The 27,221-nt window shown below is 53.2% G+C and overlaps 3 protein-coding genes across 5 annotated transcripts in view; 2 read left to right on the plus strand and 1 right to left on the minus strand.

Annotated features, from left to right (window-relative positions):
* Positions 1-182: 182 nt before the first annotated feature.
* FTCD (formimidoyltransferase cyclodeaminase) lies at positions 183-6,404 on the plus strand. The gene is made up of 14 exons (XM_062002862.1): positions 183-236; positions 987-1,170; positions 1,464-1,592; positions 1,769-1,857; positions 2,102-2,281; positions 2,370-2,507; positions 3,113-3,244; positions 3,986-4,047; positions 4,819-4,948; positions 5,055-5,216; positions 5,449-5,492; positions 5,573-5,711; positions 6,022-6,117; positions 6,318-6,404. Exons 1-14 carry the CDS (start codon positions 183-185, stop codon positions 6,402-6,404), a joined length of 1,626 nt encoding a protein of 541 aa, XP_061858846.1.
* Positions 6,405-7,164: 760 nt separating this feature from the next.
* On the plus strand, positions 7,165-10,221 carry LOC133626010 (uncharacterized). Its single transcript, XM_062001945.1, has 5 exons — positions 7,165-7,172; positions 7,278-7,486; positions 7,940-7,968; positions 8,211-8,602; positions 9,919-10,221. The coding sequence occupies exons 1-5, from the start codon at positions 7,165-7,167 to the stop codon at positions 10,115-10,117; spliced, it is 837 nt and encodes a 278-aa protein (XP_061857929.1). The 3' UTR covers positions 10,118-10,221.
* A 1,285-nt stretch (positions 10,222-11,506) lies between these two features.
* The window catches only part of COL6A2 (collagen type VI alpha 2 chain), a 30,035-nt gene continuing 14,320 nt past the window's right edge, over positions 11,507-27,221 (minus strand). The window contains exons 15-29 of one of the 3 annotated variants that reach the window (XR_009819238.1): positions 26,346-26,408; positions 25,907-25,969; positions 25,702-25,764; positions 25,134-25,196; positions 24,688-24,738; positions 24,296-24,331; positions 23,870-23,932; positions 23,622-23,684; positions 23,297-23,332; positions 22,988-23,033; positions 22,302-22,454; positions 21,599-22,051; positions 21,270-21,308; positions 20,023-20,255; positions 12,998-13,084 (exon numbers count right to left, since the gene is read on the minus strand). Coding sequence is in view for 2 of the 3 variants with exons in the window: in XM_062002101.1 (XP_061858085.1) it covers positions 12,477-13,084; positions 21,270-21,308; positions 21,599-22,051; positions 22,302-22,454; positions 22,988-23,033; positions 23,297-23,332; positions 23,622-23,684; positions 23,870-23,932; positions 24,296-24,331; positions 24,688-24,738; positions 25,134-25,196; positions 25,702-25,764; positions 25,907-25,969; positions 26,346-26,408 (1,800 nt within the window). In the remaining variant the exon portion in view is untranslated. Of the gene's footprint in view, positions 13,085-16,354; positions 18,358-20,022; positions 20,256-21,269; positions 21,309-21,598; positions 22,052-22,301; positions 22,455-22,987; positions 23,034-23,296; positions 23,333-23,621; positions 23,685-23,869; positions 23,933-24,295; positions 24,332-24,687; positions 24,739-25,133; positions 25,197-25,701; positions 25,765-25,906; positions 25,970-26,345; positions 26,409-27,221 lie in introns of those variants that run through there. The other 2 variants (XM_062002101.1, XM_062002102.1) reach the window with 2 other exon arrangements.

Here is a 27,221-nt window from a genome sequence, read left to right on the forward strand (position 1 = left end):
GATAGCCCTGTGCTAGTGCCTTATTGTTTATCCACAGCCTGGCCGCAGATCGATGCAGTTAATGAGAAACCCTGGTTTGGGGGAGAGGCTGGGTGGCTTTTGCTCGGCACTGGGACAGGAGTGGGCAGGCAAACCCACAGCGTGTGAGGAGCTGAGGCAGGCTGGCAGCAGACTCAGGGACCATGGCCAAGCTGGTGGAGTGTGTCCCCAACTTCTCGGAGGGAAACAACAAGGAGGTAAGCGAGTGTGCGGAGGAGCTGTGGGTTGGGTGATGCTGGGCTGTGTGGTAAAGGGGCTGTGCAGCAGCACCTGCTGCCAGATCCTGCTTTGCCTTCTCCAAGTGCTGTGTGTCTTTTCTTGCCTGGCTAACACTGGAAGTTCTCAAGGGTAGCCACTGTTCCCTTAGGCTTCTCAGTGAGGTGTGGGGGCTCAGATGGCTGCCCACACTCCCCCACTGCAGCAGCAGGGCTTGGGGTGGTCTGACATACCCTCAGAGAAACAGTGCTTGGAGTTGTTGTGCCAAAACACTGTCCAGTTTAATGGGATCTGTGCTGGGCACCAGCCCTAGGCTAGACTTTGTCCCTGCTGAGGGAAGGGAGTTCAGCAAACCCAGAATTGTAGTAAAACCACTGCTTACCCCAGGCTCTTGCAGAGTCTGATCTGGTGTGAGGCTGTCAGGGGATGGTATCCTCATGAGGAGCAAGCTGTGCTGGTGCTCTCTGACACACAGCAGCAGCTGAGCCTCTCTCCCTCACCATGGTGGGTTTGGGGCTCACAGGGAGCTGGGATGTCTCAAATCCCCTGCATAAAAGTGGGATGCTCCTACCTTTGGATCGTACATCCTCTGCAGGACAGGGCTGCATCTCCACTGACGGTGGAGTCATCTTCAACCCTGGAACCAGTCGTAGGGGGCAGAGCTGAGGGAAGGCACCTACCACCATGCAGAGGCCATCTCAGCAGCCTTGCCCTGCTCTGCTATCTGGCAGGTGATTGATGCGCTGGGCCAGGCCATCTCCCGGACGCCGGGCTGCGTGCTGCTGGATGTGGATGCCGGAGCCTCCACCAATCGCACTGTCTACACATTCGTGGGGCCCCCCGAGGCAGTGGTGGAAGGGGCACTGAGCGCAGCCCGTGTGGCTGGGCAGCTCATCGACATGAGCCAGCACACGGGTGAGTGCGAGGGGCCATGCTGCAGGGGCGGCATTGGCTGTGCCTTGCGTGCCTGGAGCTAAAATCAGTTGCCAGCGGCCAAGTACTGCACATTACCATGCCTGCAGCAAGCAGAGCTGCTGGGGTGGGTGGTAGGGAGACCCTGCAAGGCTCTCGCTTGTCCTCCCAAGCCAGAGAGGCTGAATCCCTCCCTTTCCTGCAAACCCAACCTTCCTCACAGCCCAACATGCAAAAGATCAGGAAAGGGCTGTCTTCCCTCCTTGTCTGCTTGCTTTCATCTGCCCTGTAACCAGGAGAACACCCTCGTATGGGGGCCCTGGACGTCTGCCCCTTTGTGCCGGTGATGAATGTCAGCATGGAGGAGTGCATCGCCTGCGCCAACCTCTTTGGGCAGCGCTTGGCAGCAGAGCTGGGGGTGCCTGGTGAGTGGGGACCCATCCCCTCCCACTCCACGTACTTTGAGCTGTGGAGAAAGTCCACGGCTTTTGGAAAAGCTTAACCAAATGGGGAATGTTCCCAAATGGGCAAAAGCAGACCCTGGTAGCTGACACGTGCTGGCCGCTGCCTGGTGGTGCTGATCCCCAGCTCTGCCTTGCAGTGTACCTGTACGGAGAGGCAGCGCGGGAGGAGAGCAGGAGAGCTTTGCCTGCCATCCGTGCTGGGGAGTACGAGGGGCTCCCCGAGAAGGTGAGCTGGGCAGCACCCAGCTGGGGGGCACAGACTAGAGAGAGCCATGCTGTACCCCTGGCTTCAGGGAGAGTGCTGGGGACTGACACCGTCCCTTTGCACCACGACAAGCTGATGAGTCACTTTGGATGCTGCTGAACAGGGTTGTGGCAGATGCCGACTGGATGGGGGCATGCCATTCCCAGGAGGGTGGCTTGTGTTGCTTGGCAGTACCAGCCCAGGTGCTTTCCTTCCTCCTCCCCAGCTTGCAAAACCAGAATGGGCTCCTGATTTTGGGCCTCCAGCCTTTGTCCCCCGGTGGGGGGCCACAGTGACTGGCGCTCGGACCTTCCTTATCGCCTACAATGTCAATCTGCTGTGCACCAAGGAGCTGGCTCACCGCATCGCCCTCAACCTCCGCGAGCAGGGTCGGGGCCCCAACCAGGTACCTCTGTGCTGGCAGCACGCTGGGAGCAGACCTGCTTGCCCCTGTGCCTCCCAGGCCATGCCTTGACTACTGCAGTTCTTGGCAGCCTGGGCGCTTGAAGAGGGTACAGGGCATTGGCTGGTATTTGGAGGAAGAGAATATGGCCCAGGTTTCAACAAACCTTCTGGACTTTGAGACCACACCACTCCACGTCGTCTATGAGGAGGTTTGCCAAGATGCAGAGGTGAGTGGCATGGGGTGGCTTTCATCGGGGTTTCATTGGGGGCTTTGCAGAGCAGGTCTCGCTCCAAATGATCACTGTCTACACCTTCCTGAAAGGAGATTGTAGTGAGGTGAGGGTTGGTCTTTTACCAAATAATGAGTGATAGGACCAGAGGAAATGGCCTCAAGTTGCACCAGGGAAGGTTGAGATTCGAGATTAGGAAGAACTTTTTCCCTGAGAGGGTTGTCAGATCCTGTCCCAGGCTGCCCAGGGAGGTGGTGGAGTCCCCATCCCTGGAGATATTTCAAAGCTGTGTAGCTGAGGTGCTGAGGGACATGGGTTAGAAGGCAGACTTGTCAGTGTTAAGTTAGTGGTTGTACTTGATGATCTTAAAGGTCTTTTCCAACCAAAACAATTTTATGATAAGTTTTTTTTTCCGCAGAGCGCTTGAATGGCACAAAAACCCCAAAAGTTCAGCAACTTGCCACTAACCCCCAGCTCCTCCACTGAAGGCTTTTTGCATGAGCTCCCCAGGCCCTGTGGGGATGAGGATCACCAGACTGGGGTGGCAGTGGCAGCAGGGCAGGTGGCTCTGGAAACGGTTAAGTTTCTGATGTCCTTCACAGGCACTGAACCTCCCCGTGGTGGGGTCCCAGCTGGTGGGACTTGTCCCCAAGAAGGCCATGCTGGACACAGCTGAGTTTTACATCAGGAAGGAAAAACTCTTCATCCTAGAGGAAGAACAGAAGATCAGACTGGTAACATGGCTCCTCCTGGTACCAAGACAGGGATGGGATCATGAAAGTGACACAATCACTCTCCCAGCCTCCCAAAGTGACAGAGATTTTGGGCCACAGCAGCCTCCAGGTGTGACACTAGTCCCCAGGGAAGGTGCCTGGCCAGCTATGAGGACACATCGAGGGGAGACAAGCTGCTTTATTGTCCCGAGAACCCTGAGACACTCAGGGAGCAGCGAGTTTGTACTGTGCAGACAGAGCACAGCAGCAGCTGCCAAGATCACCAGTGTGGGGCCCAGCAGGGGACAGAGACCTCCCCAGGGCTCAAGGACAGGAGGGGACAGAAACCTCCCCAGGGCTCAAGGACAGAAGGGGACAGAGAACTCCCCGGGGCTCAAGGACAGGAGGGGACAGAGAACTCCCCGGGGCTCAAGGACAACGCGTGGAGTTGTGGGGAACATGACTGGCATCAGCTGGAAGCGAAGAGAGGAGGAGACAGGCCCTGCTCCTCAGTTGCAGGAGGGAGGGACTTTTCCCTCCTGTAGGGAACGTGCTAGATAAGAGCAAGCTAATTATTTATCGGTGCAGTTTCCAGACATGTGTAGGTGGCTGGCTGGCGCACCCAAGTCTGCGATGAGATGGGCTGGTGACACTGGCTGTCCTTTCACTAGGTAGTGGCCCGAGCAACTCTCTCCCAGGGTTAATTAACAGCAGGGAATGTGGATGGGATGAGACACACGGTGATGGTGCTGCTCCTTGCAGGTGGTCAGCCGGCTGGGCCTGGACTCTCTCTCGCCATTTCACCCCCGAGAGCGCATCATCGAGTATGGATTTTCTCCCTGCTTCTCATCAGGGAGCCCATCCCTGCCTGGATGGGGGGATGCAGCTTGTTTTGGGAGTGGTGCCCACACCCAGCCCAGAGGACATCCCTGCTTGGCCTTTGCACAGGCGTGGGGTGGCCCCTGCTCCCAGACACTGATGGCTGTGAATGTATGGTGGGGGCACTCCAGGTCACCTGGGCAGGCAGTGGGGGCAAGTTTTGTGGCCAAACTGGAGTATGTACCTGTTAAACCCTCCAACTCAGCCCTGGTCCAAATTTCCCTGCCTCTGGCTCACAAGCTGCCTTCCAAGAAGAGATGCTGTGCTGCAGGGCCTGGTGTAAGACACGTCTTCAGGAAGAAAGGGGTGGAATCCCCTGGTGCTGAGGTGCAATCAGGATATGCACTTTAAGTCCTTGTCCCCTGTAAAAGCAGCTGCAGGCATATTTCTGCCCCACCAAACATCATTGTCACAAGCCAATCCCGCCTAATGCAGAATAACCACCTCCACCCTAGTAGGACGTGCTTCTAGCTGTCTATCTGTCCCCGCAGAGCTCCTCATCCTCTCCCCAGCCCTCTGGTTTTTGGGGGTTTTTGAGCTAGCTTAAAAAAAATACCCCAGGTTTTTGGGCTAGCCCCTTTCTCAGCCACCTGCAGAGCCACAGGGTGGGTGGAAACCTGTTGCAGAGGGTAGTTCCATGTGAGAAGTGACCTGGGGGTGATAGTGGGTGTCCCTGCAACTGAGGGGCTCAGACCCATGGAGCTTCTGTGCCACAGGTACCTGGTGCAGGCGGGAGAGGCAGACGGGGGGCTGGTGGCCAAGCCGCTGGGTGCCTTCGTGCGAGCTGTTGGTGGGAGGTCAGCGACGCCGGGAGGAGGCTCTGTGTCTGCAGCCACGGCTGCCCTGGTACATGCTCCATGCTGTGATGGGGTTCTGGGTGTGCCAAGCCCCAAGGGAAACCGGTATGGTGGGCACTGCATTGACTGGGAGATTTATCCCCATGCCCTGGCAGGGAGCAGCGCTGGGCTGCATGGTGGGGCTGATGAGCTACGGGAAGCGGCAGTTTGAGGAGCTGGACCCCATCATGAGGAAGTTGATCCCTCCCTTCCACCAGGCCATGGGTGAGCTAGTGGCGATGGTAGATGCTGACTCCCAAGCCTTCAGCAGCTACATGGTGAGGCCCCAGGGCAGATGTTCCACAGGTAACCGGAGGGACCTCCGGCTGGGGGAGGGGGGCAGCAGCTCTGCGGAGCAGGGCTGTGACCTTTGCCTGAGCCAAGACGGCACACCATCATTTAAGGAGGTTTGCAAGACCACAGAAGCCATCAGGACTGCTCTGGCCTGCAATGCAAGGCATGCAGGGCCTTGGAGCAAATGGCAGCCAATCTGCTTTCCTTTGCCTGCAGGAAGCTATGAAGTTGCCAAAAAGCACCCCTGAAGAGCGGGAGAGGTAAGCTGGGCAAGTGAGTACTTGCAGCCCCGGGGGGCACAGCCACCCAGTGCTCACCCCAGGGCTGTTCCTGCTCCCAGGCGTGTGGCTGCCATGCAGCAGGGGCTGAAGACTGCGGTGAGGGTGCCCTGTGCCCTGGCAGAGAAGGTCAGCGAGCTCTGGCCCGCTCTGAAGGAGCTGGCGTGCCACTGCAACCTGGCCTGCAAATCCGACATTCAGGTACAGCCCTGGGCTCAGGTGCTGCCCCAGCTGGGGCTTCAGAGGCTGTTGGTTTCCCACTGGTAACTTCTTGGCAGATTGCAGCCCTCATAGGAGAGCTGACCTCCACCAGCCCTTGCCTGAGTTTTGGCATCTGTGTAGCAAGGACATGAATGGTTCCCACTGCCAGAGCCATGTTCTGAAAATCTCAAGTTGGGCAGCATTGTCTGGGGCTGGGTCATGGGGAATCTTGGGTTGGGCAGCGTTGCATGGGACTGGGACCCCCCAAGTTCTGGCTCAGCGGGAGCTGCTCACAAGCCTCTTTCCCTAGGTGGGAGCCAAAATGCTTGAAACAGCTGTATTCGGAGCTTACTTCAACGTCATGATCAACCTCAAAGACATAACAGATGAGAAGTTCAGGCTTGCGGTGAGCAGGGGCTGCACCTGTGCCCTGGCCCTGGAGGGGTGAGATGGGGTGGGATGGAGATGAAGCCCCTGGGAACCCTCATGCCCGGGTATCTCCTCCCTTTGCCATAGTGGGACGCATGGAGCAGGTGATCTCCTGTCCTATTGAATGACAAACGATGCACTTCTCCCTCCCCTCCCCCCCCTCCCCCCTCCATGCAGATGTCGCAGAAGGTCTCTGGGCTGCTGGAGGAGGCGAAGGAAGGCTCTGCACTTGTGCTGGCACTGCTGGAGAAGCGAGTGGCCTGAGAGGGGCTGGGGCTGGGGCTGAGGCGGGGCTGGGGGCTCTGTAGCAGCAAATACAGCAAAGAAACATGTTCATCTCTTCCTGGGCTCCTTTGGTGTCTGCCTCGGGACAGCCTTTCCCTGGCCAGGGGTGATTTTTTGCTGTCTGGAGCTCAAAACCGGGTCTCTGAGGCAGAAGGAGCCAGCTGGGCTGGCAGTGCCAGGAGCCACGGGGATCCCAATGCAGGTGACGGCTGACACCCCCAGGGCACTGCCCAGGAAGGGATCCTGGTGCGTGGGCACCTCCTGACTCCACACACCACTGTGTGTCTATGTGCCCAAAACTTCCCCCTAGGACACAGCCCTGCCCACAAGGCAAGGCCAAGAGTTTCCTAGTCCCTTGCTGTGAGGCATGTTTTTGAGGGTGCAGGGTGAGACCAGCACGTTGCACTGCTCATGGGCTCAGGAAGCGATCTCTGCTGAACACGGGGCAGCATCAGAGTGTTAGCAGGGAGATGTGGTGGGATGGGAGAGGAAAAGCTGAGCATCAGGGCATGTTGTCTTGTCTCCCATCTCTGCCAACGCAGTTCAACGGCAGACATCACCTCCTCCACCTGCACACCATGGCAGCACCCTGAGCAGTGGGACAGGGCATCACTAGCTGAAACCAGAGCACAGCTGTCCCACGGCAGCCCTGTGCCAGCCCTCCCCAGACACTGTGCCCATGCTGGGGCCACCAAGCCAGGGTTCGTGGTAGGGACACCTGACTCACCTGTCACCTGACATGGGGAGGTGAAACCACCACCCTCTGTCCCCTGTTTTTATCTGTCCTGAGAGACCTTTGTGCCGTGGGAGCGGCATGTTGACATTTCCCACGTGCCCATGGTGACGGCCCAGTGCAGGGAGTGGTGCAGCCGGTTCTGCTGCTCGCTGTGTCACCCCTGATCACCGCACCCCTCCTCACCTGGCCACGGCCCCGATATTTAATGGGCACCCACCAGCCCGGGAGACCTGTGCCAAGGACGTCAATCGGGTTGCTGCTGGTGGCTGTGCTTACAGAGAGTGCTGCCAGTATCACCTCCGCTGGGAGCTTCTCTGCAGGTCAGGTGAGAAAAAGCATTTCCCTAAGGCAACAACCCTTGTAGCTGGGGAACATGGGGTGGTGGGAGCATGGGCATCCCTGAGCCAAAATGCACCGGCCCAATGGCTGACGCTGCAACAAGGCATGATGTTCTCAGCCCATTGTGATCCATGAGGACATGGGCAGGGAGCTCAGGCCCATCCAGATTCAGTTTAATATTTCAAGTAATGATGGAAACCATGTGTCTGGGCTTTGGGGATGCACAGAGGTGGGAAAAGCTGCTTTTGGGGTGAGTGCTGTCACCTGACGGTATGGGGCAGCTGCTGGGGTCTGAGGGGGGATGGCACTCTGAGGAAGGGAGCACAGCCTCTGTGCCCAGAGCAGAGGAGCTGAGTCCCATCTGCTGGCAGGGCAATGGTGTTCTTGTGAAAGGAGGTGCCACAGCGGAGCACTGACCCTGCCTGTCCTTCCCTTGCAGCTCACAAAGGATGTGGAACCCCAACTCAGGTGAGGCTCAGGCTGAGGTAGGGCTGGGGCAGGGCTATGGGTACCACATATCCATCAGGGCTCAATGCAATTGCCAGGGACACGTGGGGGATTACCTGTGTGTCAAAGGGGAGTGTGGAATAATTTGTGAGGAGATGGGAGACCAGAGAGGTCCTTTGGGTGCCTCATTATGCCAGCTCTCTGCATTGCTTGTCCAAGGAGAGCTTGGCTCTACTCGCTAACGGCTCCCCTCTTTTCCCTAGGTACTCCAGGAGGGGTGCCACCACCCCAGGTCCAAGTTTGCCCTCCAGCCCCTCAGGGATACCCTGGTCCTGGCACACCCGGGGCCTACCCCTCAGCTGGTTACCCCGGTGGCCCTTCTCCCTATCCTCCAGGACATCACCCCCCTGGGCCCCCACCACCGGGACATCACCCCCCTGGGCACCCACCACCGGGACATCACCCCCCTGGGCACCCACCACCGGGACATCACCCCCATGGGCACCCACCGCCGGGACATCACCCCCCTGGGCCCCCACCACCGGGACATCACCCCCACGGGCACCCACCGCCATGCCCCCCTCACTGCCATAAGAAGCACAAGGAGAAGCATCATAAGAAGGACAAGAAGCACTCCAAGCACCATGGAGGCAAGGTAAGAGTGAAGTGGCAGCAGATCCCTCCAGATCTCTGCTATGGTCCTTCAGACCCTCGTGTGTGCCGCAGCACCCAGCCTGCACAGCTGGGGCTGCCCCGGGCAGCTGGAGGGGACTGCCAGGACCCCAGTGCTTTTTTTTGGATGTGGAGATTGCCATTTGGTTAATAAATAGGCAAGTGTGAGTCATTTACAGCATGAAACACCATCTGTGAAATTCCTTGCAGCCATTCTGGGCAGTGACACAGCTCTGGGTGCACAACACAGTGTATTAAAGCCCAGAACTTTGTCCTCCTCACCCCACAGCAAGTCATGGCTCTGTAAGGGACATTGGCTCAGTGTTGCACAGCAGAGGAGCAGTTTGGCTCCATCTTAAATACCACAGAGAAGGGAAAAGCAATAGAGGAGGTGCCAAGAGAGATACTGCAGGAAATGCCCTTCCAGGCACAGGCACCATCTAGAGCAGGTCTGAGTGACAGACTGCTAAACCAGATGCCAGTTCCTCCGTCATTGAAGGCAGGAGCATTTCCCAAACACAGCAAGCCATTGGCTCCTGCTATTGTTTAACAGCTTGGAAGGCGATCTGCTCTGACATTTGCTCTCACTGGCAGACAGCAGGACTTTGCTCAATTGGCCTGAACAGCCTTGTAAAATAACAAAAACCAGCTCGCCTACCATACGCCCATCATATTCTCCAAGGAGAAAAACAACACCTCTGAACTCTAAAGAGTGGTGTCTGTCAGCATTGCAACAAACACTGGAGTGGTGTTACTGCAGCTGGTTATGGAGGGAGTTTTGCTGTGGGGAGCTGAGAGGTCATGCTGACTCCTACACTGGCGCATCCTCTGCAGAGCCCCAGTGCTTGCTACCGGGCAGCCTGCAACAGCCAGTGTGAGAGCCAGGGGCTCACCTCACCCTGGCCCACAGAGGTACCTGGGAAGAGGGAGGGCCACCCTGTGAAGGTCACCTTGTTCAGGGGAGGGAGCCCTGGCACGGGCTGCCCAGGGAGGGTGTGCAGTCTCCTTCTCTGGAGGTTTCCAAACCCACCTGGATGTGTTCCTGTGCACCTTGATGGAGGGCAGCCTGCTTCAGCAGGGGGTTGGACTGGATGAGCTCTGGAGCTCCCTTCCAACCCCCACAATTACATGATTAAGTAGTTCTGTGATTCTGAGAGGGGAGGCTGCAGTCACTGCTGATGCAGGCTCAGCGTGGTCACTGGCACCAGACATCCACTGCAGGATGGTTACCACCTGCCAGGAACAGTGTGAAAGGAGGCTGCTTCTGTGTTGTCCTAAAGACATTTATGTCTCCTCTAGCACTCAAGCAGCTCAAGCAGCAGTTCTGACTCTGACTGAGGAGGATGTCTTCCACCCACATGGCCATGAAGTGACGAACCATGAAGACGAACGTGCTGTGGGAGCTATACACTTGTTGCTTCATGCCTTTTCCTTTGCTCTGAGCACAGCATTTCACCTGCCAAATGGTTTTCTTGCTTTTAGCTGGCAAATTCCTTGATCTGGGAATCACTGTAAGTTGATGGGCAGCACCCCTGTCTGCTTGTCTTTCTGGAGAGTCCACTAAAAGCTATCCCCAAGGCTGCAGGCCTTGGTTGGTGTGCAGTTTGCTGTGTCTGTGTGGTTTTTTCTGTGTCTGTTGTTTTTCCCATGCCACGATGCTGGTTGCTAACGTGGATCCCATTGCCTGTAGACGTCCCTACAATCTCTGTGAGCTTTCCCTGCTATGGCAGAAGGACTGGCTGGGGAACACTGTAACTTTCCCCTTGCTGTGCTGTATGCTTTGCCACCCTTCATGCCAGGGTGATAATCAGCAGGAAAAAACATAGAGCTCTCTTTACGAAGCCCGTGGGACTGTGGCATGTTCACATGAGAGAGGAGAAAGCCTGGCAGTGCCTTCACCATAATTTTAACACAAAGCTGCTCTTGAAGCTGTTTTTGTTTTGCTTGTTGTCACAGCTCAAAAGGAACCTTCCCAGCTCCATTATCAAAACAGCTTTGCTGCCAGATAGTGCCACCAGCTACTGGACCCCGTGGCACAGACAGAAGCAGTTCACTGTGGCAGCGGGAACTGCCAGAAGTGCTGGCACAGCCTGTCTCACTTGTCTCACAGGTGCTGGCCATGGACCTGTGTGCTGGGGCAGTGGGATGCCACTCCTGCAGCTCCTCCCTGGTGCAGTCATGTTTTGTTCTGTTCCCCAAAACTCCCCAGCAGCACTGCTTGTGAAGGAGAGGCCTTGCAGCAGAGACATCGTGGCTGCTTTCCACCACCGTGCTGGTCCATGCTGGGAGCCCGTCCCTGCACCCACACTGCTGGCCCCTCGCCACCTATGCTGGGGTCTTCTATCTATATCCCGCACCCTGCTCAGTCTCTAGCCCCCATCACGCCGCCACCACCTTTCAGAAATGCCCCTGTTCTCAGAGCGTTCCCTGCCCCACTCTCCTGGCTTGGGACACGCACATGTTGAATGTGAGAGTGGCTGCCAAATGCATGGCAAAGCCCGACTCAGGTGCACTGCCCCCTTCACAGTGGGGAAAGAGACAGCCCCCTCAACAAGAGGCACCTGAGCTCTCCTCATCCATGAGCAGGGGAGGAACGTGAAGCAGGTGAGGAATGAAGATGCGGTCTTTGTTTTGCTGAGAGGTTTGGATAGGCACTGAGGGTGTACAGGGCCAGGGGCCAGAGGAATGGGTCTGCGATGGGGTGCTGGAGACAGTGGCGAGGGCTGTAGTGGCCCTGTCAGCCTTCTATGGTCCTTCAGGTCCTTGGCCTCTGGCTTTGTGCTCCAGCATGTGCAGGGAGAGGCAGAAAAATTTATCCTTAGCACCAGGAGAACCAGCTACTCGTTAAAAATAGAGACAAACTCCAGAAACAAGAGGTCTTTTCAGGTTAGGGTAAAAAGGGTTGGTTTGTTTATTTTTGCAGACAGTTTAATTCAAGTTCAAATCTGGGCATTGTTCAGCAGAAACCAGTGAGAAGGCGGCACCACGGCTGCCTTGAACAGGTTGGGATGCCAGGGGGACAGCTCCAGCTGCTGCCTGGTGTTCTGTGAGATGCTGGGAAGCATGCTGCCCCTCTCAGCCCGGGTGCTGGGTGCAGCAATAAATGAACAGGTTCTATGAAGGCCAGAATGGCAGAAGGAAGCAGGGGTGATAGGGCTCATGGGAAGAAAAAAGAGATCTTATGGATGCTCTGTGAAATTCTGAACAGATAAGAGCCCCAAAAGGAGCATCTACAGAAAACTGTAAAAGGCAGCAGAACCTCTCACCATCTCATTGCTCTCAGGATGGAGGAGCAAGCCACCAAAGGCCAAGCAAAAGGAAAGTAAGCTGCTGACCATTTCAAGCAACACGTGATGTGTCATATGCTCTTTCATTCCTCTCAGGGCAGAAGTACTGAGAGAACAAAAAAAGATGAGATAGAGAGGCTTGCTAAAGAAGGGGTGTCACAACTGTAAAGCTCCTCACGGGACACTGAGAGGTATTGAGAGGTTTTGCCAACTAGAGATGATCATTTGTCCCGCTACACTCGGAGGGTTTCTCGCCTCTTTGACAAGCCCCCCTGGGATTACCATATGTATGCAAAGCATGGCTTGGTGTGCATAAAGCTCTATGGAAGTGTGTCATATGGCTCTGTATCCTGCTTCAATCTTGGTTTTAATTAGCACCATAAATGTAAGATACACGACTTTTCATCAGGAAAATCAAAAAAGAGCTCTTGATTTTGGCTAGAAAGGAGGGCCCAGAGGACAGCAGCTTTGGGCCAGCTCAGAGTGGCTAGCAACCATACAGAGGGAAGAAAATAAAACAGGTAATATCAGGGTGTGTACACTGGTGAGAGGAGGACATGTGCACTCCATTTAACATATCCACCTAACAAACCTGTCAAAGAAGCCAGGCTGGGAGAGGCTGTCATAGTCCTTCTCCCGGAAGATAGCTGCTCGGTCCCCGAGGCCAAGCTTCAGCAGGACATCCATGTCTACATCACTCCCGAGAGCCACTACTGTGGGCATGACGTCTTGCTTCTTCATAGAGTTGATGGCCTCCTCGAGGTTCTTGTTTCCCGTGATGCCATCAGTGATGAAGACAAAGGAGAGCTCAGCATTGCGCCGGGCCAGTCGCTGCCCATCTCCCGGGCTGAGCACGATGTTGTTGATGGCATGTATGATGGCTGATCCGATGTTGGAAGATGAGTCCAAGTACTTGATCTGGGCCAAGGCGTTGGAGATTTCCGTCAGGTTGTAGGTCAGTGGGAAGACGACGTCCTGGTCCCTCTCGCTGCCGTACTGTAGCAGTGCGATGCGGGCGTTCATGTTGTCGTTGTCGCTCCTGGCCAGTGTGAGCTGGCGGGCCACGTCCTCCACAAAGTGGTGGGCCCTGCGGAAATTCTGCTCCCCGATCCTTTCAGAGCCATCCAGCAAGAAGACAACATCAACAGGGCGCTGCGTGCACTGGGCCACTGCAAGCTCTGCAGAAGAAAGAAGACAAGCATTGGGAGCATAAGAAAGCCTAAGGACAACGTTTGGGCTCGCCTTGGGCAGTTAGGACTGGAGTTGCCTTGGTGCATCTTTGTCCCAAGAAGGACCAGCCCCACTCTGCTGCCAAAGCCTGTCTTTGCAGCTGGCAATGTAGGAGCTTTGCTTCTGATGCCCTCAGCTCCTGGGTACTAGGCTTTAATGAATGTTAATTCTGGGGCCAATGACAGAGCTCCACGAGATTAGGAAAGTCTGTGCATTTCAGTCACAGAATTACATCGTCTTCTCACAGCAGTGCTCAGCCCTTCTCTGTAAGAGGAATATCCAGAGATTAATAGCAAGAAGCATCTGCAAACCTCTTAGTTACTTCTAGAGAGCAGTTTACTTACTCTTCACACAGAAATTTTTAGGATGAAAGCTGTTTTCATCCTTTTCACCCAGATTAATCATCAATCTCTATTTCCCGAAGAGCTTATAAAGGTTGGGTTGTACAGTTGGAAAACAAGACTACCCTTGTCAGTGCACCTGTGTATAGTAAAGTAGCTTTTCTAACGTACAACAGACCAGTGTATGAGTGAAAAACAACAGGATGTTGTTTGTTGATCACTGCGAACATCACCTGGCCACAGTGCATGCATGTGGGCATACAAGTACATGCAGTGAATGGAGTCAGGAAAAAAGAGAAGAAAACAGCTAATTTTGGAGCCATCTGGTGGTTAGGGACTATTATTCTGTCCCTTTGCCATAGTTATGTGTATTTCATTTGGATTTCCTCTGCTAGTACACTTTCTCTGAGAAACACTTCTTTTACTGCACTGTTGGATTTTCTTCTTCTTTTGAGCTTTCTTCTCTGCTGAAGCACTAAGCAGAAATATGACTGTGGCAGAAGTATTGATTTGTGATGCACCTGCTGGTAAAAAGGGTAAATGCCAAGCAATTCTGTGGCTCTAAGATTGAATCTTGAAAGGGTGGTGTCCTGGAGTAGATATCATGTTGTCCTATATCACTGGCAAGGAACAAGAGAGACTGGAGCAGCCCCAGCTTGAGCATCCATTTCTGGGAATGAGGGGTAACTTTTCAGATAGAAGTATCAAATTAGGTTGAATTTCCATGCTATAAGTCCAGCTTGGGAAAGTGCTTCCTCAGTGCCAAACACTGCTATGTCTGGATTCAGCATGGTAAGAGGCTGAACCGATGTGGTTCCTTGTGTAAGCTGAGCAACAAATGGATCACTGTTTAGTACAGGAGCACTGTGGTTATAGCCAATACTTGGCAAAGAGCAAAGTTATATTTTAAGCAAAGACAGCATCCAACATGAACTTGACAGCACGAGCCAGTGTAGCAGAAACTCTGATGGTGCATTTAATGGAGCTCACACACTATTTGGCCCCCTATTCCATCCATGATAAACCAGTCAGATCTGATGCAGGAACTTCTGCTGGTACTTGTGGTTTAGCCTAACTTGTTGGACATGGCAATTATCGATGGTTGTTTCAGTATCATGCTCCCTGACCTTCTAGATTTGTATTTCTCCTTAGCCCACACTGTAAAACACCACTACGATGATGCCATGCCTCGAATTGTGCTTACTGTGCACTGTCTCACTGCCAATGACAGGCTTTTGCAATGCTAGTTCTGACTGCAGCAGAAATCAACCTCCCAGCTATGCTTTTTCTCCCATGAGCTTTCAGAGTATTTCCATGTGCAACTGTGATACTCCACTCCTTTAGAGCAATAAAGGTGTGTACTCAACTCTGCCCTACCTTTCTTGAGAATGTTGTCTAAAGGTATATTGATGCTGCAGTTCCTGGTACATGGGCACTGCTGCCACAAGGATACTTTGCCTTGGCAGCACCTGCACTCCTTGTCCTGCAGCCGTGGAGGGGCAAAGGCAGGAAGGCATGCCCCTTGCAACTACACAGCCCAAAATCTAAGCAGGAGTCTGCAAAAGCAGGAGGAAATGGGCAGGTGGGAGCAAGGCCTGCACAGTCTTACCAGGCTGCCTCTCTTATTGCTTTTCTATGTATGGTCATGTTTCTTGTGATGACAAACAAAATCCAACACTTTTCCACATGCCCCAAAGCAAGGCTTAAGAGTGAATCATTGAACAGACAGCATCTGAGAGAAGCAGCACTCCACAGAGTTTCAGTGAGCACCTAAGGCATGGCCAGCTCTCCTGGCAGCCTCTGCTGCAGAAGCACAACCCCAAGACTCCTCTTGGCACTCATCCCTCACGGCCGGAGAGGGTCGCCTTTGAGCTGTGTGACAAGATGCCTTTCCATCTGAGTTACCTCATGGGGACACAACATAGGTGCAAGCAGAGCAACAAAACCCAGGGTTTGTCCTGTTCAGCATCACACTGGTTGCAGCTTGTTCCCATTCCTGAGAGGCTGAGGACCCAAGTCCAAGAATCAAGATTCTTGTCCACTTTCCCTAACTGGGAGAAAAGCTCCCAGAGCTACCACAACAAATTAAGCCAACTAAAATGCATACTGGTTCTTCTCATGTAGCTTACAACACGGCAGGAATATGCTGCTCACCATACTGTACACACACAGCTCAGGACGTCTAACAGAGGCAGCACAAAAAGCAGAAATACCATCGATTCTCCTGCCATTGGCAACTCATCCAGCAACAACACGTGCAGAGCAACCCCACTCATCCACATCACGGTCCTGCTTCTCCTAAAACCTGGCTAACTCGTATTTCCTCTATTGTTACAGTGTTGGCAGTGGAGATGAAAGCGACAGTCCGAAAGGGACTGACCTCCCAGCCCTTTCTATGGCTTCCCCCTTTCACACTCCCTCCCATGTTTCTAGGGAGGTGTGGACTAGCCTGTCCCCAGCCTCTGATCTGTGTCCTTCTTTTGCCCTTGAGCTTTATTGATGTAACTGCTTCTGTGATGAAATCTATCTGGTTTTATCAGAGGGATTGCCCAGGATTTTGTTAGCAAAACTCCACTAGACCCAACGCAAAATATTGCTCAGGTGGAGTAATTTTCTCTCCTTCTCTTCCCCCACTATAATTAGCTGAGGTTTTTTTTGAGAGCTGAAACACTTTGTTTCCAATGCTGTACTACATCACAAGGAAATATTTCCAAAGGAAGTGAAATAAACAGTCACTGTGTGATGGAATAAATACCCACTTTGCTGAAGTATTGCTGAACCCTCAGCATGCAGACACAGCCCTGAGGTGTTCTCTTTTGGAGGTCTTTTCCTCAATGGGTTTTTGGGGGCTGCTGGTTGGAGCAGCTTAACTTCTGTGAGTCTAGTCCTCTCACTTGCACAGCATCAGGCTAAGTCACATGCGACTTTGGGGGTGAAAATCAAAACCGAGTAGGGAGCTTGGCTTTGCACAGGCTCTCTGGAGTACATGGACTACGACCAGCATATGGCCTTGGACACAGGCTGATCCTTTTGCCTTCACCTAAAACACAGAGCATGCTACATAAAGTTCTCTGAACTCTTTTCCCTCTATAATATGGCAACAGCAGAGTTCTCTGAGCTCCCTACTCTGTATAGTGGGAGCAAAAAGTGATGAAACAGTGGGAGAAAAACTATTTTTTGCAGCATGTCCGATCTACTCGTGTGCTGAGTGACACAGGCATCTCCCCGTGTGCCTGCTGCTGGATAGCTTCTAGCCTAGATGAGCAAGCCCCAGATGCTGAAGCAGAGCTTCAAAGTGGGCAAGTTTCTGCAGTGCAGTTCCCATGCCTGAGCTTGGCAACTGGCTCGGCTTTGCACACCTGGAAACGTTACATCCCAACCACACTTCTGAAGATTGTACATCTCCCTTCTGCCCATTAAGTATGACATTTGCTCAATATACTTTATTGCAATAATACCACGTCATTTAGAGAGGCTGCAAAATTCACTTGCTGGCAGTAAAGACTTCTACTCTTGTGTCTGTACATGAAATGCCATTTTCTTTTCTCATGCTTGAGAGGGCAGCAGTGATGCTGGAGGCAGGAATGGCAGTCATCTGCCTGACATTTTGTGAAAGCTGAGCTCATAGGAACATCACTCCTTGTCTAAAACGCATGTACCCACAGTGCAAATGATGGGTCTGTAGTCCCTCTGAACTGAAGTATCACTGGGTATGGATACTACATTGAATTTAAACACTTGCTTTTAAATAGTTCACGTGATGCATCACAGAGGTTTGACCTCAGTTGTTGGTTGCTTTGGACTGCCTGGCTCTACGTAGCCTTCAACTCTTGGCTATGAACAGGTACATGTTACTAATGAAGATGGAGGAAACACAAATGTACAAGCAGATGAAAAGGCAGAGGGAGCTCATACAGCTTCTGAGAGAAGCACTCCCCAGGTTTCATGCTCTCAATGGAAAGCCAGGGATGCCCCCTCTCCCACACTACTTCCTCCTTCCCCTCAACACGCTCAGCTGCCCATGGAACGGTTGCTCAGAGACACAGGCTGACACACCTTGCTTTGTGAGTCTTGCCAATGGATGGTTTGCAGGACCCGAAGAGAGTCCTCACAGCGAGAGGTGCTTCGGAAAAGGTCAGCACATCCACGCGTAGAAAGGCGTAGGAAAGGCATTGTTAGGCTCTCTGCAAGCGAGGTGCTAGCTCCGGCCCTCGCCACACACGGGCTGGTGGCCTCCTTTGCTGCGGGCTGGGGCCGTGTGGCTGTGGGGCAGGGTGAGAGCGCAAGAGCGCTGGAGGGGAGCGGCACGGCTGGATCAGGGGATGAGGCAATGAAGCTCCTCTGCAGAAAAGCAGTGGGCAAAGCAAAAGCATCTCTTGATGTTGGAGAAAGCTGCCAAACTCATCAGCCAGCCAGGACTGGTGTCCTGTCCCTGACTGAGCACAATCAAGCTGTTCCACTGCCTGGGTTTCTCCTAAACTAAAAGCATCTATCAATGTACCCCTCCCCTCTGCCAAACAAGCACTGGAGGAAACACCATTGCCACCTCCACTCAACCTCTGCCTCTTCATGATCTGTAAGATGTCAGCAAAGCCCTAGCACGGTTTCTGGGTCCCCCACAATCTCGTTGTGCACCATTTTGAAGGTGTCAATGAATAGGTCCATCCACTCTTGCCGCTCATTTCCAGTGGCAAACTTGGCTTTTTCGGCGGTAAAGGCCAAGGTGGCCACCAGCTGGGTGTACATGCTGGGGTCCTGGGTTTCCCGCGTGGAGTTTAGGAACTGGGCGATCGAATGTATGGTGCTGGGAAAATCTATGTTGACCCCCTCTTCCATGGGGCGGAAAATAAGTGGGTTTACGTTCCCAGGGTTCCTGTCATCTGCAAGTGAGCGTCAAAAGAATATTTTCAGGGCTTGCTAGCAATGGCTGTGCCTCCGAAAGCTACCTGGCTTTACTACCTGCACTGCACAGAGAGAACTCCTGAGGTCCCTTCCAACCCCTACCATTCTGTGATTCTAGCGAGGGACAGAGAAGCAAAGACCAAAGACAGATTTTAAATCTTCCTGCCATGTTTATGTCTGTGGAACCATGTGATTTGTACTGAAAACATTCACATAGCAACTGAGACACTTCAAAAAATTACATGGAACCTTAACTGTCCAGTTCCTTCCTACTCATAGGATAAGCACAATGGAGGAAGAGCAGAGCTCAGGAAGAGGGCTGAGGTGTCCAATTTCTTTCTGCTTATAGGATTCAGCCATCATGTAGCTTTGAACTCTGCTGTGTTCAAACCCTACACATAATGCTGTGTGGCCAGAAAGACATTTAAAGGGACAGCATTATGTGAACTCCTGGGCTGGCACTCAGACACTACACTGTGGCTGGAGTCACTGCCCTTGGTGTGTAAAACTCCCATGTACTGTGTCTGAGCTGGTCAGAACCCCGAGAGCCTCCATCTCCACCTGCTCCCTGAGAACCTCTGCCTCTTCAAATAACATCTCAAAGCTCAAAGCAAAGCCTTTTGCATGGGTTAGAAAGAGCTTCACAGAGCATCATGCGGTTTCTATTGAAGCAAATGGTCAGTTCAGATTTACTCAGCATTTAACCCATCCTGTTTGCACCACAGGCATCAATGCCGTTAATGGGGGAGAACAGGTCTGCCCTGTGAGATGGAACACCTGTGCTTCCTCAGGCCAAGCAGGGGGCCAGTGCAGCCTCCAGCTGCAGTGGTGAGCCTGAAGCAGCAACGTGCCTGGCAGAGGGAGGAAGCCAGGGTGCACTTAATGTCTGTCCCTCTCTGTGCTCTGCTGGTAATCCCAAGGCTAGAGCTGTGGTACCTGTCACGAGCAATTGATTTACTCCTAAAGGTGCCAGGACTGCAACTCTGATAGCTGTGGAGCCAAGAACAAGGCTGGGTGTAGCTTCCTGCCTGACTTCAACCTGTCTGGCCTGTCCACGACTGGACATACGCATTGGATGAGCTCAAAGCTCACTGACACACTGAAGAGCACTGTCCCCATCCAAATGTTTTGCATGTGAATTGGCACCGACCCTTGACATGTTTTTGAGGAACCAGAGGAAGCTGAGCACTGAGAAAAGCCCGAAGTTCTGTCACACGCCATACAGCACACCCTACCCAACATGTTTCCTTGCCACTAGGCAAGGTGTGATCATTGCAAATCCTCCTAAATCACGAGAGTGATGCCCCATCGGCCATCCAGTTCAGCAGGCAGAAGGTTCTCTGCCCAAAGGCCATTGGATCCCTGGGTACCACTTAGAACTTAACCTACTGCGACTGGCACAGATCCTTGTATACCAGGACAAGTTTTGCCCATACTGGGATGGGTGTACTGGCACTTTCACATCTACTCAGCCCTGTCATTTCACCTCTCATGTCCTCTGTCTGGGGCGCAGGCATAGGACCTGTGTTTGACCTGGCCTCCCTGCAGCATGGCTTGCCCAAGAGGGAACTGCCTCAGATATCTCCTCAAGCTATTTCTATTCCAGTCCTCAGGGCTGTCAGGTACCAGCAAACCGTTCTCACCTTGTGTCAGGAAGAGAAACACCCAAGTGTGCTACAGGGAAAGGATCACCAACTTTGCCTTTGCTTTGGAGGTATTTGCTGGCCCAAGCCTAGGAGAACATGAGCTTGCCACTGCTTGGGCTAGTCTCCTGTAGTGTTCCTCAGAGACAGGGAGGCTGCAAAGATCAAAACTTGCGAAGACATCTGAGCAGTCACCACTGTGGCATGGGGAAGTCACCTCCTCGTGCACAGATCTGTAAGACAAAGCTCCTCAGAGGACACTGCAGAGGAACCTGTGGGGATAACTCAGCTTTGTGTTTGGACACTGCTTTCTGCATGGCCAGGTGCAAGTACCAGTGAGAGATTTAGATGGAAGGAATTATATCATTTCTGTCTTCAGATTTCTCAACGTCCTGGGATCAGTTTTCCTTAGCTTTGTATGGAAATAAAAGGACTTCTTTGAAAATGGAAGTTGAGACTGTACAACATTGAGTCGAGGCTGAGGACTTTCACAAAAGCATCCATGGCAAGAGCAGAGAGAAAAATTGCAAGAATTGGCAAAATGTTGCCCCCTATAAGCTTTGTGTATACCAGCAAATACTGCATCTACGGTATTTAAACAGGCACAGAGACTCAGACAGGATCTCTACGAGTCTGGGTTGCAGATCTGACCCTTAACAAGCAAGACATCATCAGGTAAAGCAGCAAGCAGCAGCTGTCTCGTTTATACCAGAGGATCCTTACAGCCTTTTTCTTTAACCCAATACCCAGAGTTAATTGTTAATTAAATACAGCCAGCATGACAGAAGCCAAAGCTTTGGGTCCACTATGGTGTCATTTTCAAAAAGGTCTGAGCCCCCTTCCCTGTCCTTCTCCAAAAGGCCACATGGATGAGTGAGTTTAGTGATATCGTACTTGATGTACAATAGAGACATGGAAAAAGTGAAAAACTAACTGCTCAGTTTGCAGGTCAAAACTTGGTGTCTTCCAGGAATTGGGACAGTAAGAAATATCAGGGCTGAGCCATGCCGGTGCACTTGCTCGGTGCACTTGTACCTACGTGTGCAAAGAACTCAGAGAGACAGGAAAAGCGCAGGAGAAGAAAATGTGGAACCTCTCCTCATGTGAAACATCACTATTTCCCAAATCCTTGCCATCCAAAGGGAATGAACAGAACTGCATGCCTCCCTCCCACTCCCGAGCCTTGGGCACTCCCCTCTGGACCTACCACTTCGAGCAGATGACATGAAGCTACTAGTAAAGTTTACCTGTTTGACAGGGCAGCTCCGGACAGATGATCTGTGGATCTGGAAGGAAAAGAAACAGAGAAAATTGAGTGAGGTGCTACCATCCCCCTTCATGGTGTGCACAGTCAGGGTGTCAGAGTGAGATCTCTTACAAGGGGAAATGACCCCAAAGGGCTACTCCAAAGATTTGGCTCGTATCTCAGGAAGGACTGTTCAACCATGGCAACAGAAGGGTCAGCCTGCACCCATGAATGACCCAACTTATGAGCTACTTATGAGCCCCGTTCCCCACAACACCCGGGAGTGAAAAATCCAGCTCAAGTAAGAGCAGTGCCAGAGTGGGTACAGACCTGGGCAGAGCACGTCCTCCATCTTGTCGATGAATTCCTCTGCCACCAAGTCTGAGAAGAGCCTCATCTTCTGGACTCGCTGGGGTTCATTGCAGGCAATGGAGACCAGGGTCTCACTTTGTTCTGGCTGATCAAACATGTCTCCAATGCCAATGGTGTTGACGACCACATCTCTTCCACAAAGAGCCCCTAAGTTCTTGTCATCGTCCCGGGGGTCGTAGCGACCATCTGTGATCACCACAGCAAACACTTGGGCTTTCTCTCGCCTGCTTTCCTTGATGAGCTTGTTGTAGGCAAACTGAAGGGCAGAGGGTGTCCAGGTGCCTCCAGCAATCCACTCCAGGCGCTTCACTGCTTCCTTGAAGCTTGACAGCGAATCAATGCGCTCATCATCAAGCTTGATGGCTTCGAAGGTCCCCTCGTGACTGTACTGCACCACCCCAACACGGGCACCTGCCAAGGAAGTGTCATGTTACTTGGCTTTACGTCCTCAGTGGAAAGGGGACTTTCTAGTTGGCAAACTTTTGTTATTGGCAATGAGCTGCCTGATTGGCCTACAAAGCTGGTAGAGGGAGAGAGAAGAGTAGAAGCTGCTGAGAAAATTGTAGACAGATGGATTGCAGCCCAAGGCAGCTACAGACAAAAGGAAGCTGGGAGGATCTGAGACACTTTTCTTCTCCCCAGGTCCCCAGACAGTCCAGACCTGTCTGAGACTTGGGGTCCTTGGCAATAGAGCCCAGCCGGCTGACCACGTTGACCACAAAATTCTTCTCCAGGGTGAAGTTGGTGTAGCCAATGCTCTCTGAGCTGTCTATGACGAACATGATGTCCAGGGCACCACAGCGCTTCTCACAGTCTGGGGAGAGAGACAGACAGGAAACACAAAAGTCAATGACAGTGTGAATGAGAGCCACTGGGGCAAAAGAGACAATCTATGGGAAGATGGACACAGTCTGCATCACACCAAGCACCTACACGGTTTGTGGTGCTGCTGGCAGCACAGGGAGGATTTCACACGCATCTTTCTGTGGCCTTTTTAATCTGGCTGTGTCATATGCTCTACCTATCCTACCATTCAGACCATGCAACTCTGTCTTACAGCTTGCTGCTCCTGTGATGGTAGAGTTAAATTTTGGGGGATAAGCCAGGCTGTCCCTCCAGCATCCCTGCACTCAGTAGTGGGCTGAAACTGGGGTGAGCAGGGAAGGATCTCCCATGGTGCCTCCTCTGCTACGCAGAGCAGCAAAGAGTCCACTGTTCCAGTAGCTCAGTGCAAAGGACAGCCACAGGGAAGAGCTCACTGAAGTTGCTCCTGAAGGAGGCCGCTCTGATGACCCCCTTTTCCCTTCCCTCGAGTGGTCACTTCCCTGCTTTAGGTGGCCCACTCACCACAGCATCCACATGTCTCTCGCACGTAGGTCATCACATCGCAGTCCTGCAGTGAAGGGATGTGGGGTGAGTGCCTTCTTCCCCCTACACAGCAGCTGCCCCCTTTAAGGAAAAGGTTTCCCTTTCCCTTTCCACCCTGAAGACCCCCTCTCCTCTTTTTGTGGTTCCTGTGGGAAGCCGTGAGCCACCTCTGCCAGGCAGTGAGAGCGTCAGGACCTGATGCCCTGTTTTGTTCTCAGGCTGAGCACAGCAAAGCCACAGTTACCCCCAAAGGAAGTGCAGCAGGGGCTGCAAAGCAGAGCTACTTACAGTCAGGCCAGGATCTCCTGGTGGGCCGGGCGTCCCCTGGAAGGAGAGCACAGGAGTGTCAGGCACAGTTTTCCCATGACTTCCCTTTTTGAGAACTAGCTGTCAGAGCCATCAAAAGCATGGCTTTTTGCATAGGTCTGCCACACAAAAGGTAGAAATGCCTTGCTGGAGGCCAGCAGACATGTCTGGCAGTTGATGTCTGCTCCAGCAAGTCCCACTATGGGGAGACCTGCTGGGTCCTCTAGGCTTTAAAGCTTTGAGGAGCAGGGGGGAGGAGAGGAGGGAACTGCAGCATTTGCTCAGACACAATGGTATGGTACTTTACCTCAGGGCCTGGTTCACCAGTTGGACCACGGGGTCCAGGCTCACCTCCTGGGCCAGGATCACCCTGGAAAAGAAACAAAGAAGGGTCAAATATCTCCCCAGAGAGGCTGGCAGGGTGGCTGCTGGTGTTTGGGGCTCTTCCTGATCCCTTCATTGGGCACAGTCCTGCTAAGCACAGACACCAGCACTCTGGGCAGACGTGTGGGAGGAGGACATTGGCCCCACAGGCAGTAAGGGATGTCTGCTTACCGGTTCCCCCTTCTCTCCTTTGGTCCCTTGCACTCCTTTTAGTCCAAGCTCGCCTCTTACTCCCTGCACAAAGGAAGAAGAAACAGATTCAGTATGGAGCACATCTGGATGTGCTCAGGCAGAGGCTCTGTGGCTCTGAGCCCACTAGAAATCACATGCCTGCCTGGCCTGGGAGAGCACCCTCAAAATCAGCAGCTCTGTGCAGAGCAAGTAAACAGTGTCTACATGGGCGTTAACTAAGAATAAGAAGTTTTGCAAAACATGTTTCAGATGGTTTCAAAAGGAGAAGGGTTTGGGAGACACAGGCAGGCTCTGCAGCTGCAGGGAAGAGCTAGGGTGGCAGGACATGCACCTGGAAGGCTGGGTGACAGCTACTCAGCACTTCAGCCAGTAACAAAAACAAGCGACTGAGGTAAATACACTCACCTTGGGTCCCGGCTGCCCCTTCTCACCCTTGTCACCCTGCAAAGGAAGAGGAGCGAGAGGTCAGCACCTGAGCAGTACTGGCCACACACTGTGCACACTCACATTCAAAGTCTGCAGCAAGGGACACAAAAGCTGCACTTCAGGATGGTGGTTGGAGTGGTGGGTGCAACCACCTCCTCATCAGCACCTCTGCCGTGAGGCTGATAGAGCTGCAGCCAGGTACAGTCCTGCTGTGAGACCCCCTTGCCCTTTCCATGGGCTCCACGTTTTTGCCACCCTGATCATATTTCTTGTTCCTTCCCTCTCCTCCCAGGTTGTTCAGGAACTCCAAGCTCCACCGAAAAGCAGCTTCCTTGCAGCACGTATGCCCGTGCCAGGCAAGGCATACACACCTGCGGCCCTCGAGGTCCAGGGTAGCTAAAGCCAGGTCTGCCTCTGTCGCCCTTTGGTAGAAAAAAAAGATGGCCTGTCAGAAACCAAACCTGGCCCCTCTGACTTGGCAATGCCAGCAGCAATCAGAGCCACTTCCATTGTCTCTTGGGGTGAGAGAGCACCAGGAGCCATGAGTCCTGCAGCCTGCCCTGAAACACGGGAATGTGAGGCAAGGCTTTGCAGGGTCTTGGGGATGTCGCAGGTCAGGGAGGGGGGCAATCAGAACTGCCTTGGACAGAGTTAGACCTACATCCTGGCCCCACAGGGAGGCTCAGGCTTGAGCCCTTCTCTTTTGAGGCACACAACTTTCTTCAGTGGATACCGTCTTTTTTTTTACTAATAAAAATGAAAAACCCACCACGTCAAAATACCCTTTGGGATGTAGAGTTGCATTCAGGTGCTTTACCTTTGGTCCTGGTGGTCCAGCGTCACCTCTTGGGCCCAAGTCTCCAGGGTCCCCTCGTGATCCCTGCAGAACAGTGTTGGAGAGAGCAGAGGATGTAGGTGAGGACGGCTCCCCAGCTGTGCAGGGCACTGTGCTGGAGAAACTAGCTCTTGAGGTGATGCTGTGAGTGAGGACTGATTCACCACTTGGGCTCCTGCACCCAGTGGAGCCACAGGGATGACATGGCAACACTGACATGGTGGGGTGCTGGACCATCCACAGACCCACGACAAATGGACACCTAGGTGGGGAGCTACATATTTCCTTGACTCATGACCTGCTCTGATGTGGTCCCTTCTATGTTGTCATGGGAATACCTGGGATCAAGAGTGATGCAGAAGCAGGAACTTCTGGGTCCTGCAGTTTCTCCTCGTTCAGGGAAGGGCTAGCTAGGAGCCTCTGGACTATCCCTGAGAAAAGGTCAGGCAGGGTCTCCTCGGGAGAGAGAGTGCAGCCAGCTTATGTCAGTAGGGTAAGCTCTCACTACAGAGGGAGGACGTGGTCACACAGATACTCCAGGATGACTTACTATGTTGCCTGGCTCTCCCACAGCACCTGAAGGGCCTCGGGGTCCGGGCAGTCCTTGGTCTCCCTGCAAAGAAAGCAAGATGCAAGAACGTCCAGAGGCAGATACAGGCAAGTGTGTGTGAGGAGGGAAGCTGGGCGAGCTGCCCCAGACAGCAGCAACTCTCTTCCCCCCTCCTGGCTCTCACCAACACCTGTTCTGTGCTTACCCTTGCTCCCTTGCTTCCAACCTCACCGGGCAGACCACGAGGACCCTCTGGACCAGGATCTCCCTGTAAGGAGAGTAGAGATATTCTTGGTCAGGGGTGTCTCCAATGCTGTTTGTGTGCATGGCAGTGCTCCTTGGAGCAAGAAGGCATGATGCCATCCTCAAATCTGGTGTTTCTCGGCTTGAAACATAGTGTCAGGGCAGCACACCCTCTGAACATGCCTCAGCCTTCAACCTTTCTGTTCGGCATCACTTCTCTCGATCAAGCCTTGCCAGGGCAGGCAGTAGGCACCATGGGAGCAGAGCACACAAGCAGAGCCCACTGGGATCTGCAATTCCCTGGTGTTGGGCATGTCATGGCTGAGCAGTAGTGTGGCACACACACCGTTCCCGTGCACCCTGGGCTCTGTGGCAAGGGTCTGGGCAGGTGGTTTACTCACCCTTTCTCCTTTGGTCCCAGGACTGCCTTTGCTGCCTTTTGTCCCTGGATCTCCACGCCGACCCTTGGCAGATACAGAAGGTCACATAAATAGAATGCAAAGATGGATGCTACCTGAAGGGTGATGTTGGGATGCCCTGCCTGCTCCCTCCTGGCCCATGAGACATCCCCTTGCCCCCTTAGCGAGCATGTGCCTGGCAGGAGGGCAGCAGGCACTGTTTGGGTGACCTTGCCTTTGGCTTTTGGGATGCCACAGCCAGACTGTTCTTTCAGGAGGATGGTCACCGCAGTGACCATAAACACTTGTGGTTCATTTCCTCAGGGTTAAAGACCAATGATTACTTCCAGCTCATCTGTTGCTTCCCTCACCAGATCTTGCACAAGGGCACAATCAGGTTGGGCTTTGGCCTCTTGGTGCTGGTGGAGCCATGCTGTTGTATTCTGTCAGAAAACATCATCTCCAATCCAATCTCCCAATTTTGCACTGCCCCATCACATGAGTTTGGATCTGTGACACCATCAGTGCTTTCGTTGCCCTTTGATGCTGCTCTCTTCAGACAGCTCTACAATAACATCCACCAGATCTCATCTCTGTGAGCTCCTGTGAGAGGCCAAAGGTCTGGGAAACTTGCTAGAGTGTAGCCAAAGGGTTCCTGTGCATCCACAGGAGCATTTGTGGTTAGTGTGAATGCAGGATGCTTCTCTAAGGTGAAATGCCCAACAGCAGGCTGCTCTATGAAGATGGGGGAGATCCAGGAGATCAGCACCTGCACATCTCTGAGGATGTAGAGGCAAAGCAGGTGGGATAAAGGATGCAGTTTCCTAGAGCTTATCTATGAAACTGCATCAGGCTCCTGTGGTGTGCCCACTGTCCAGA

This window comes from Colius striatus, chromosome 9, assembly GCF_028858725.1.
Source record: "Colius striatus isolate bColStr4 chromosome 9, bColStr4.1.hap1, whole genome shotgun sequence".
Classification (NCBI taxonomy): Eukaryota; Metazoa; Chordata; class Aves; order Coliiformes; family Coliidae; genus Colius; species Colius striatus.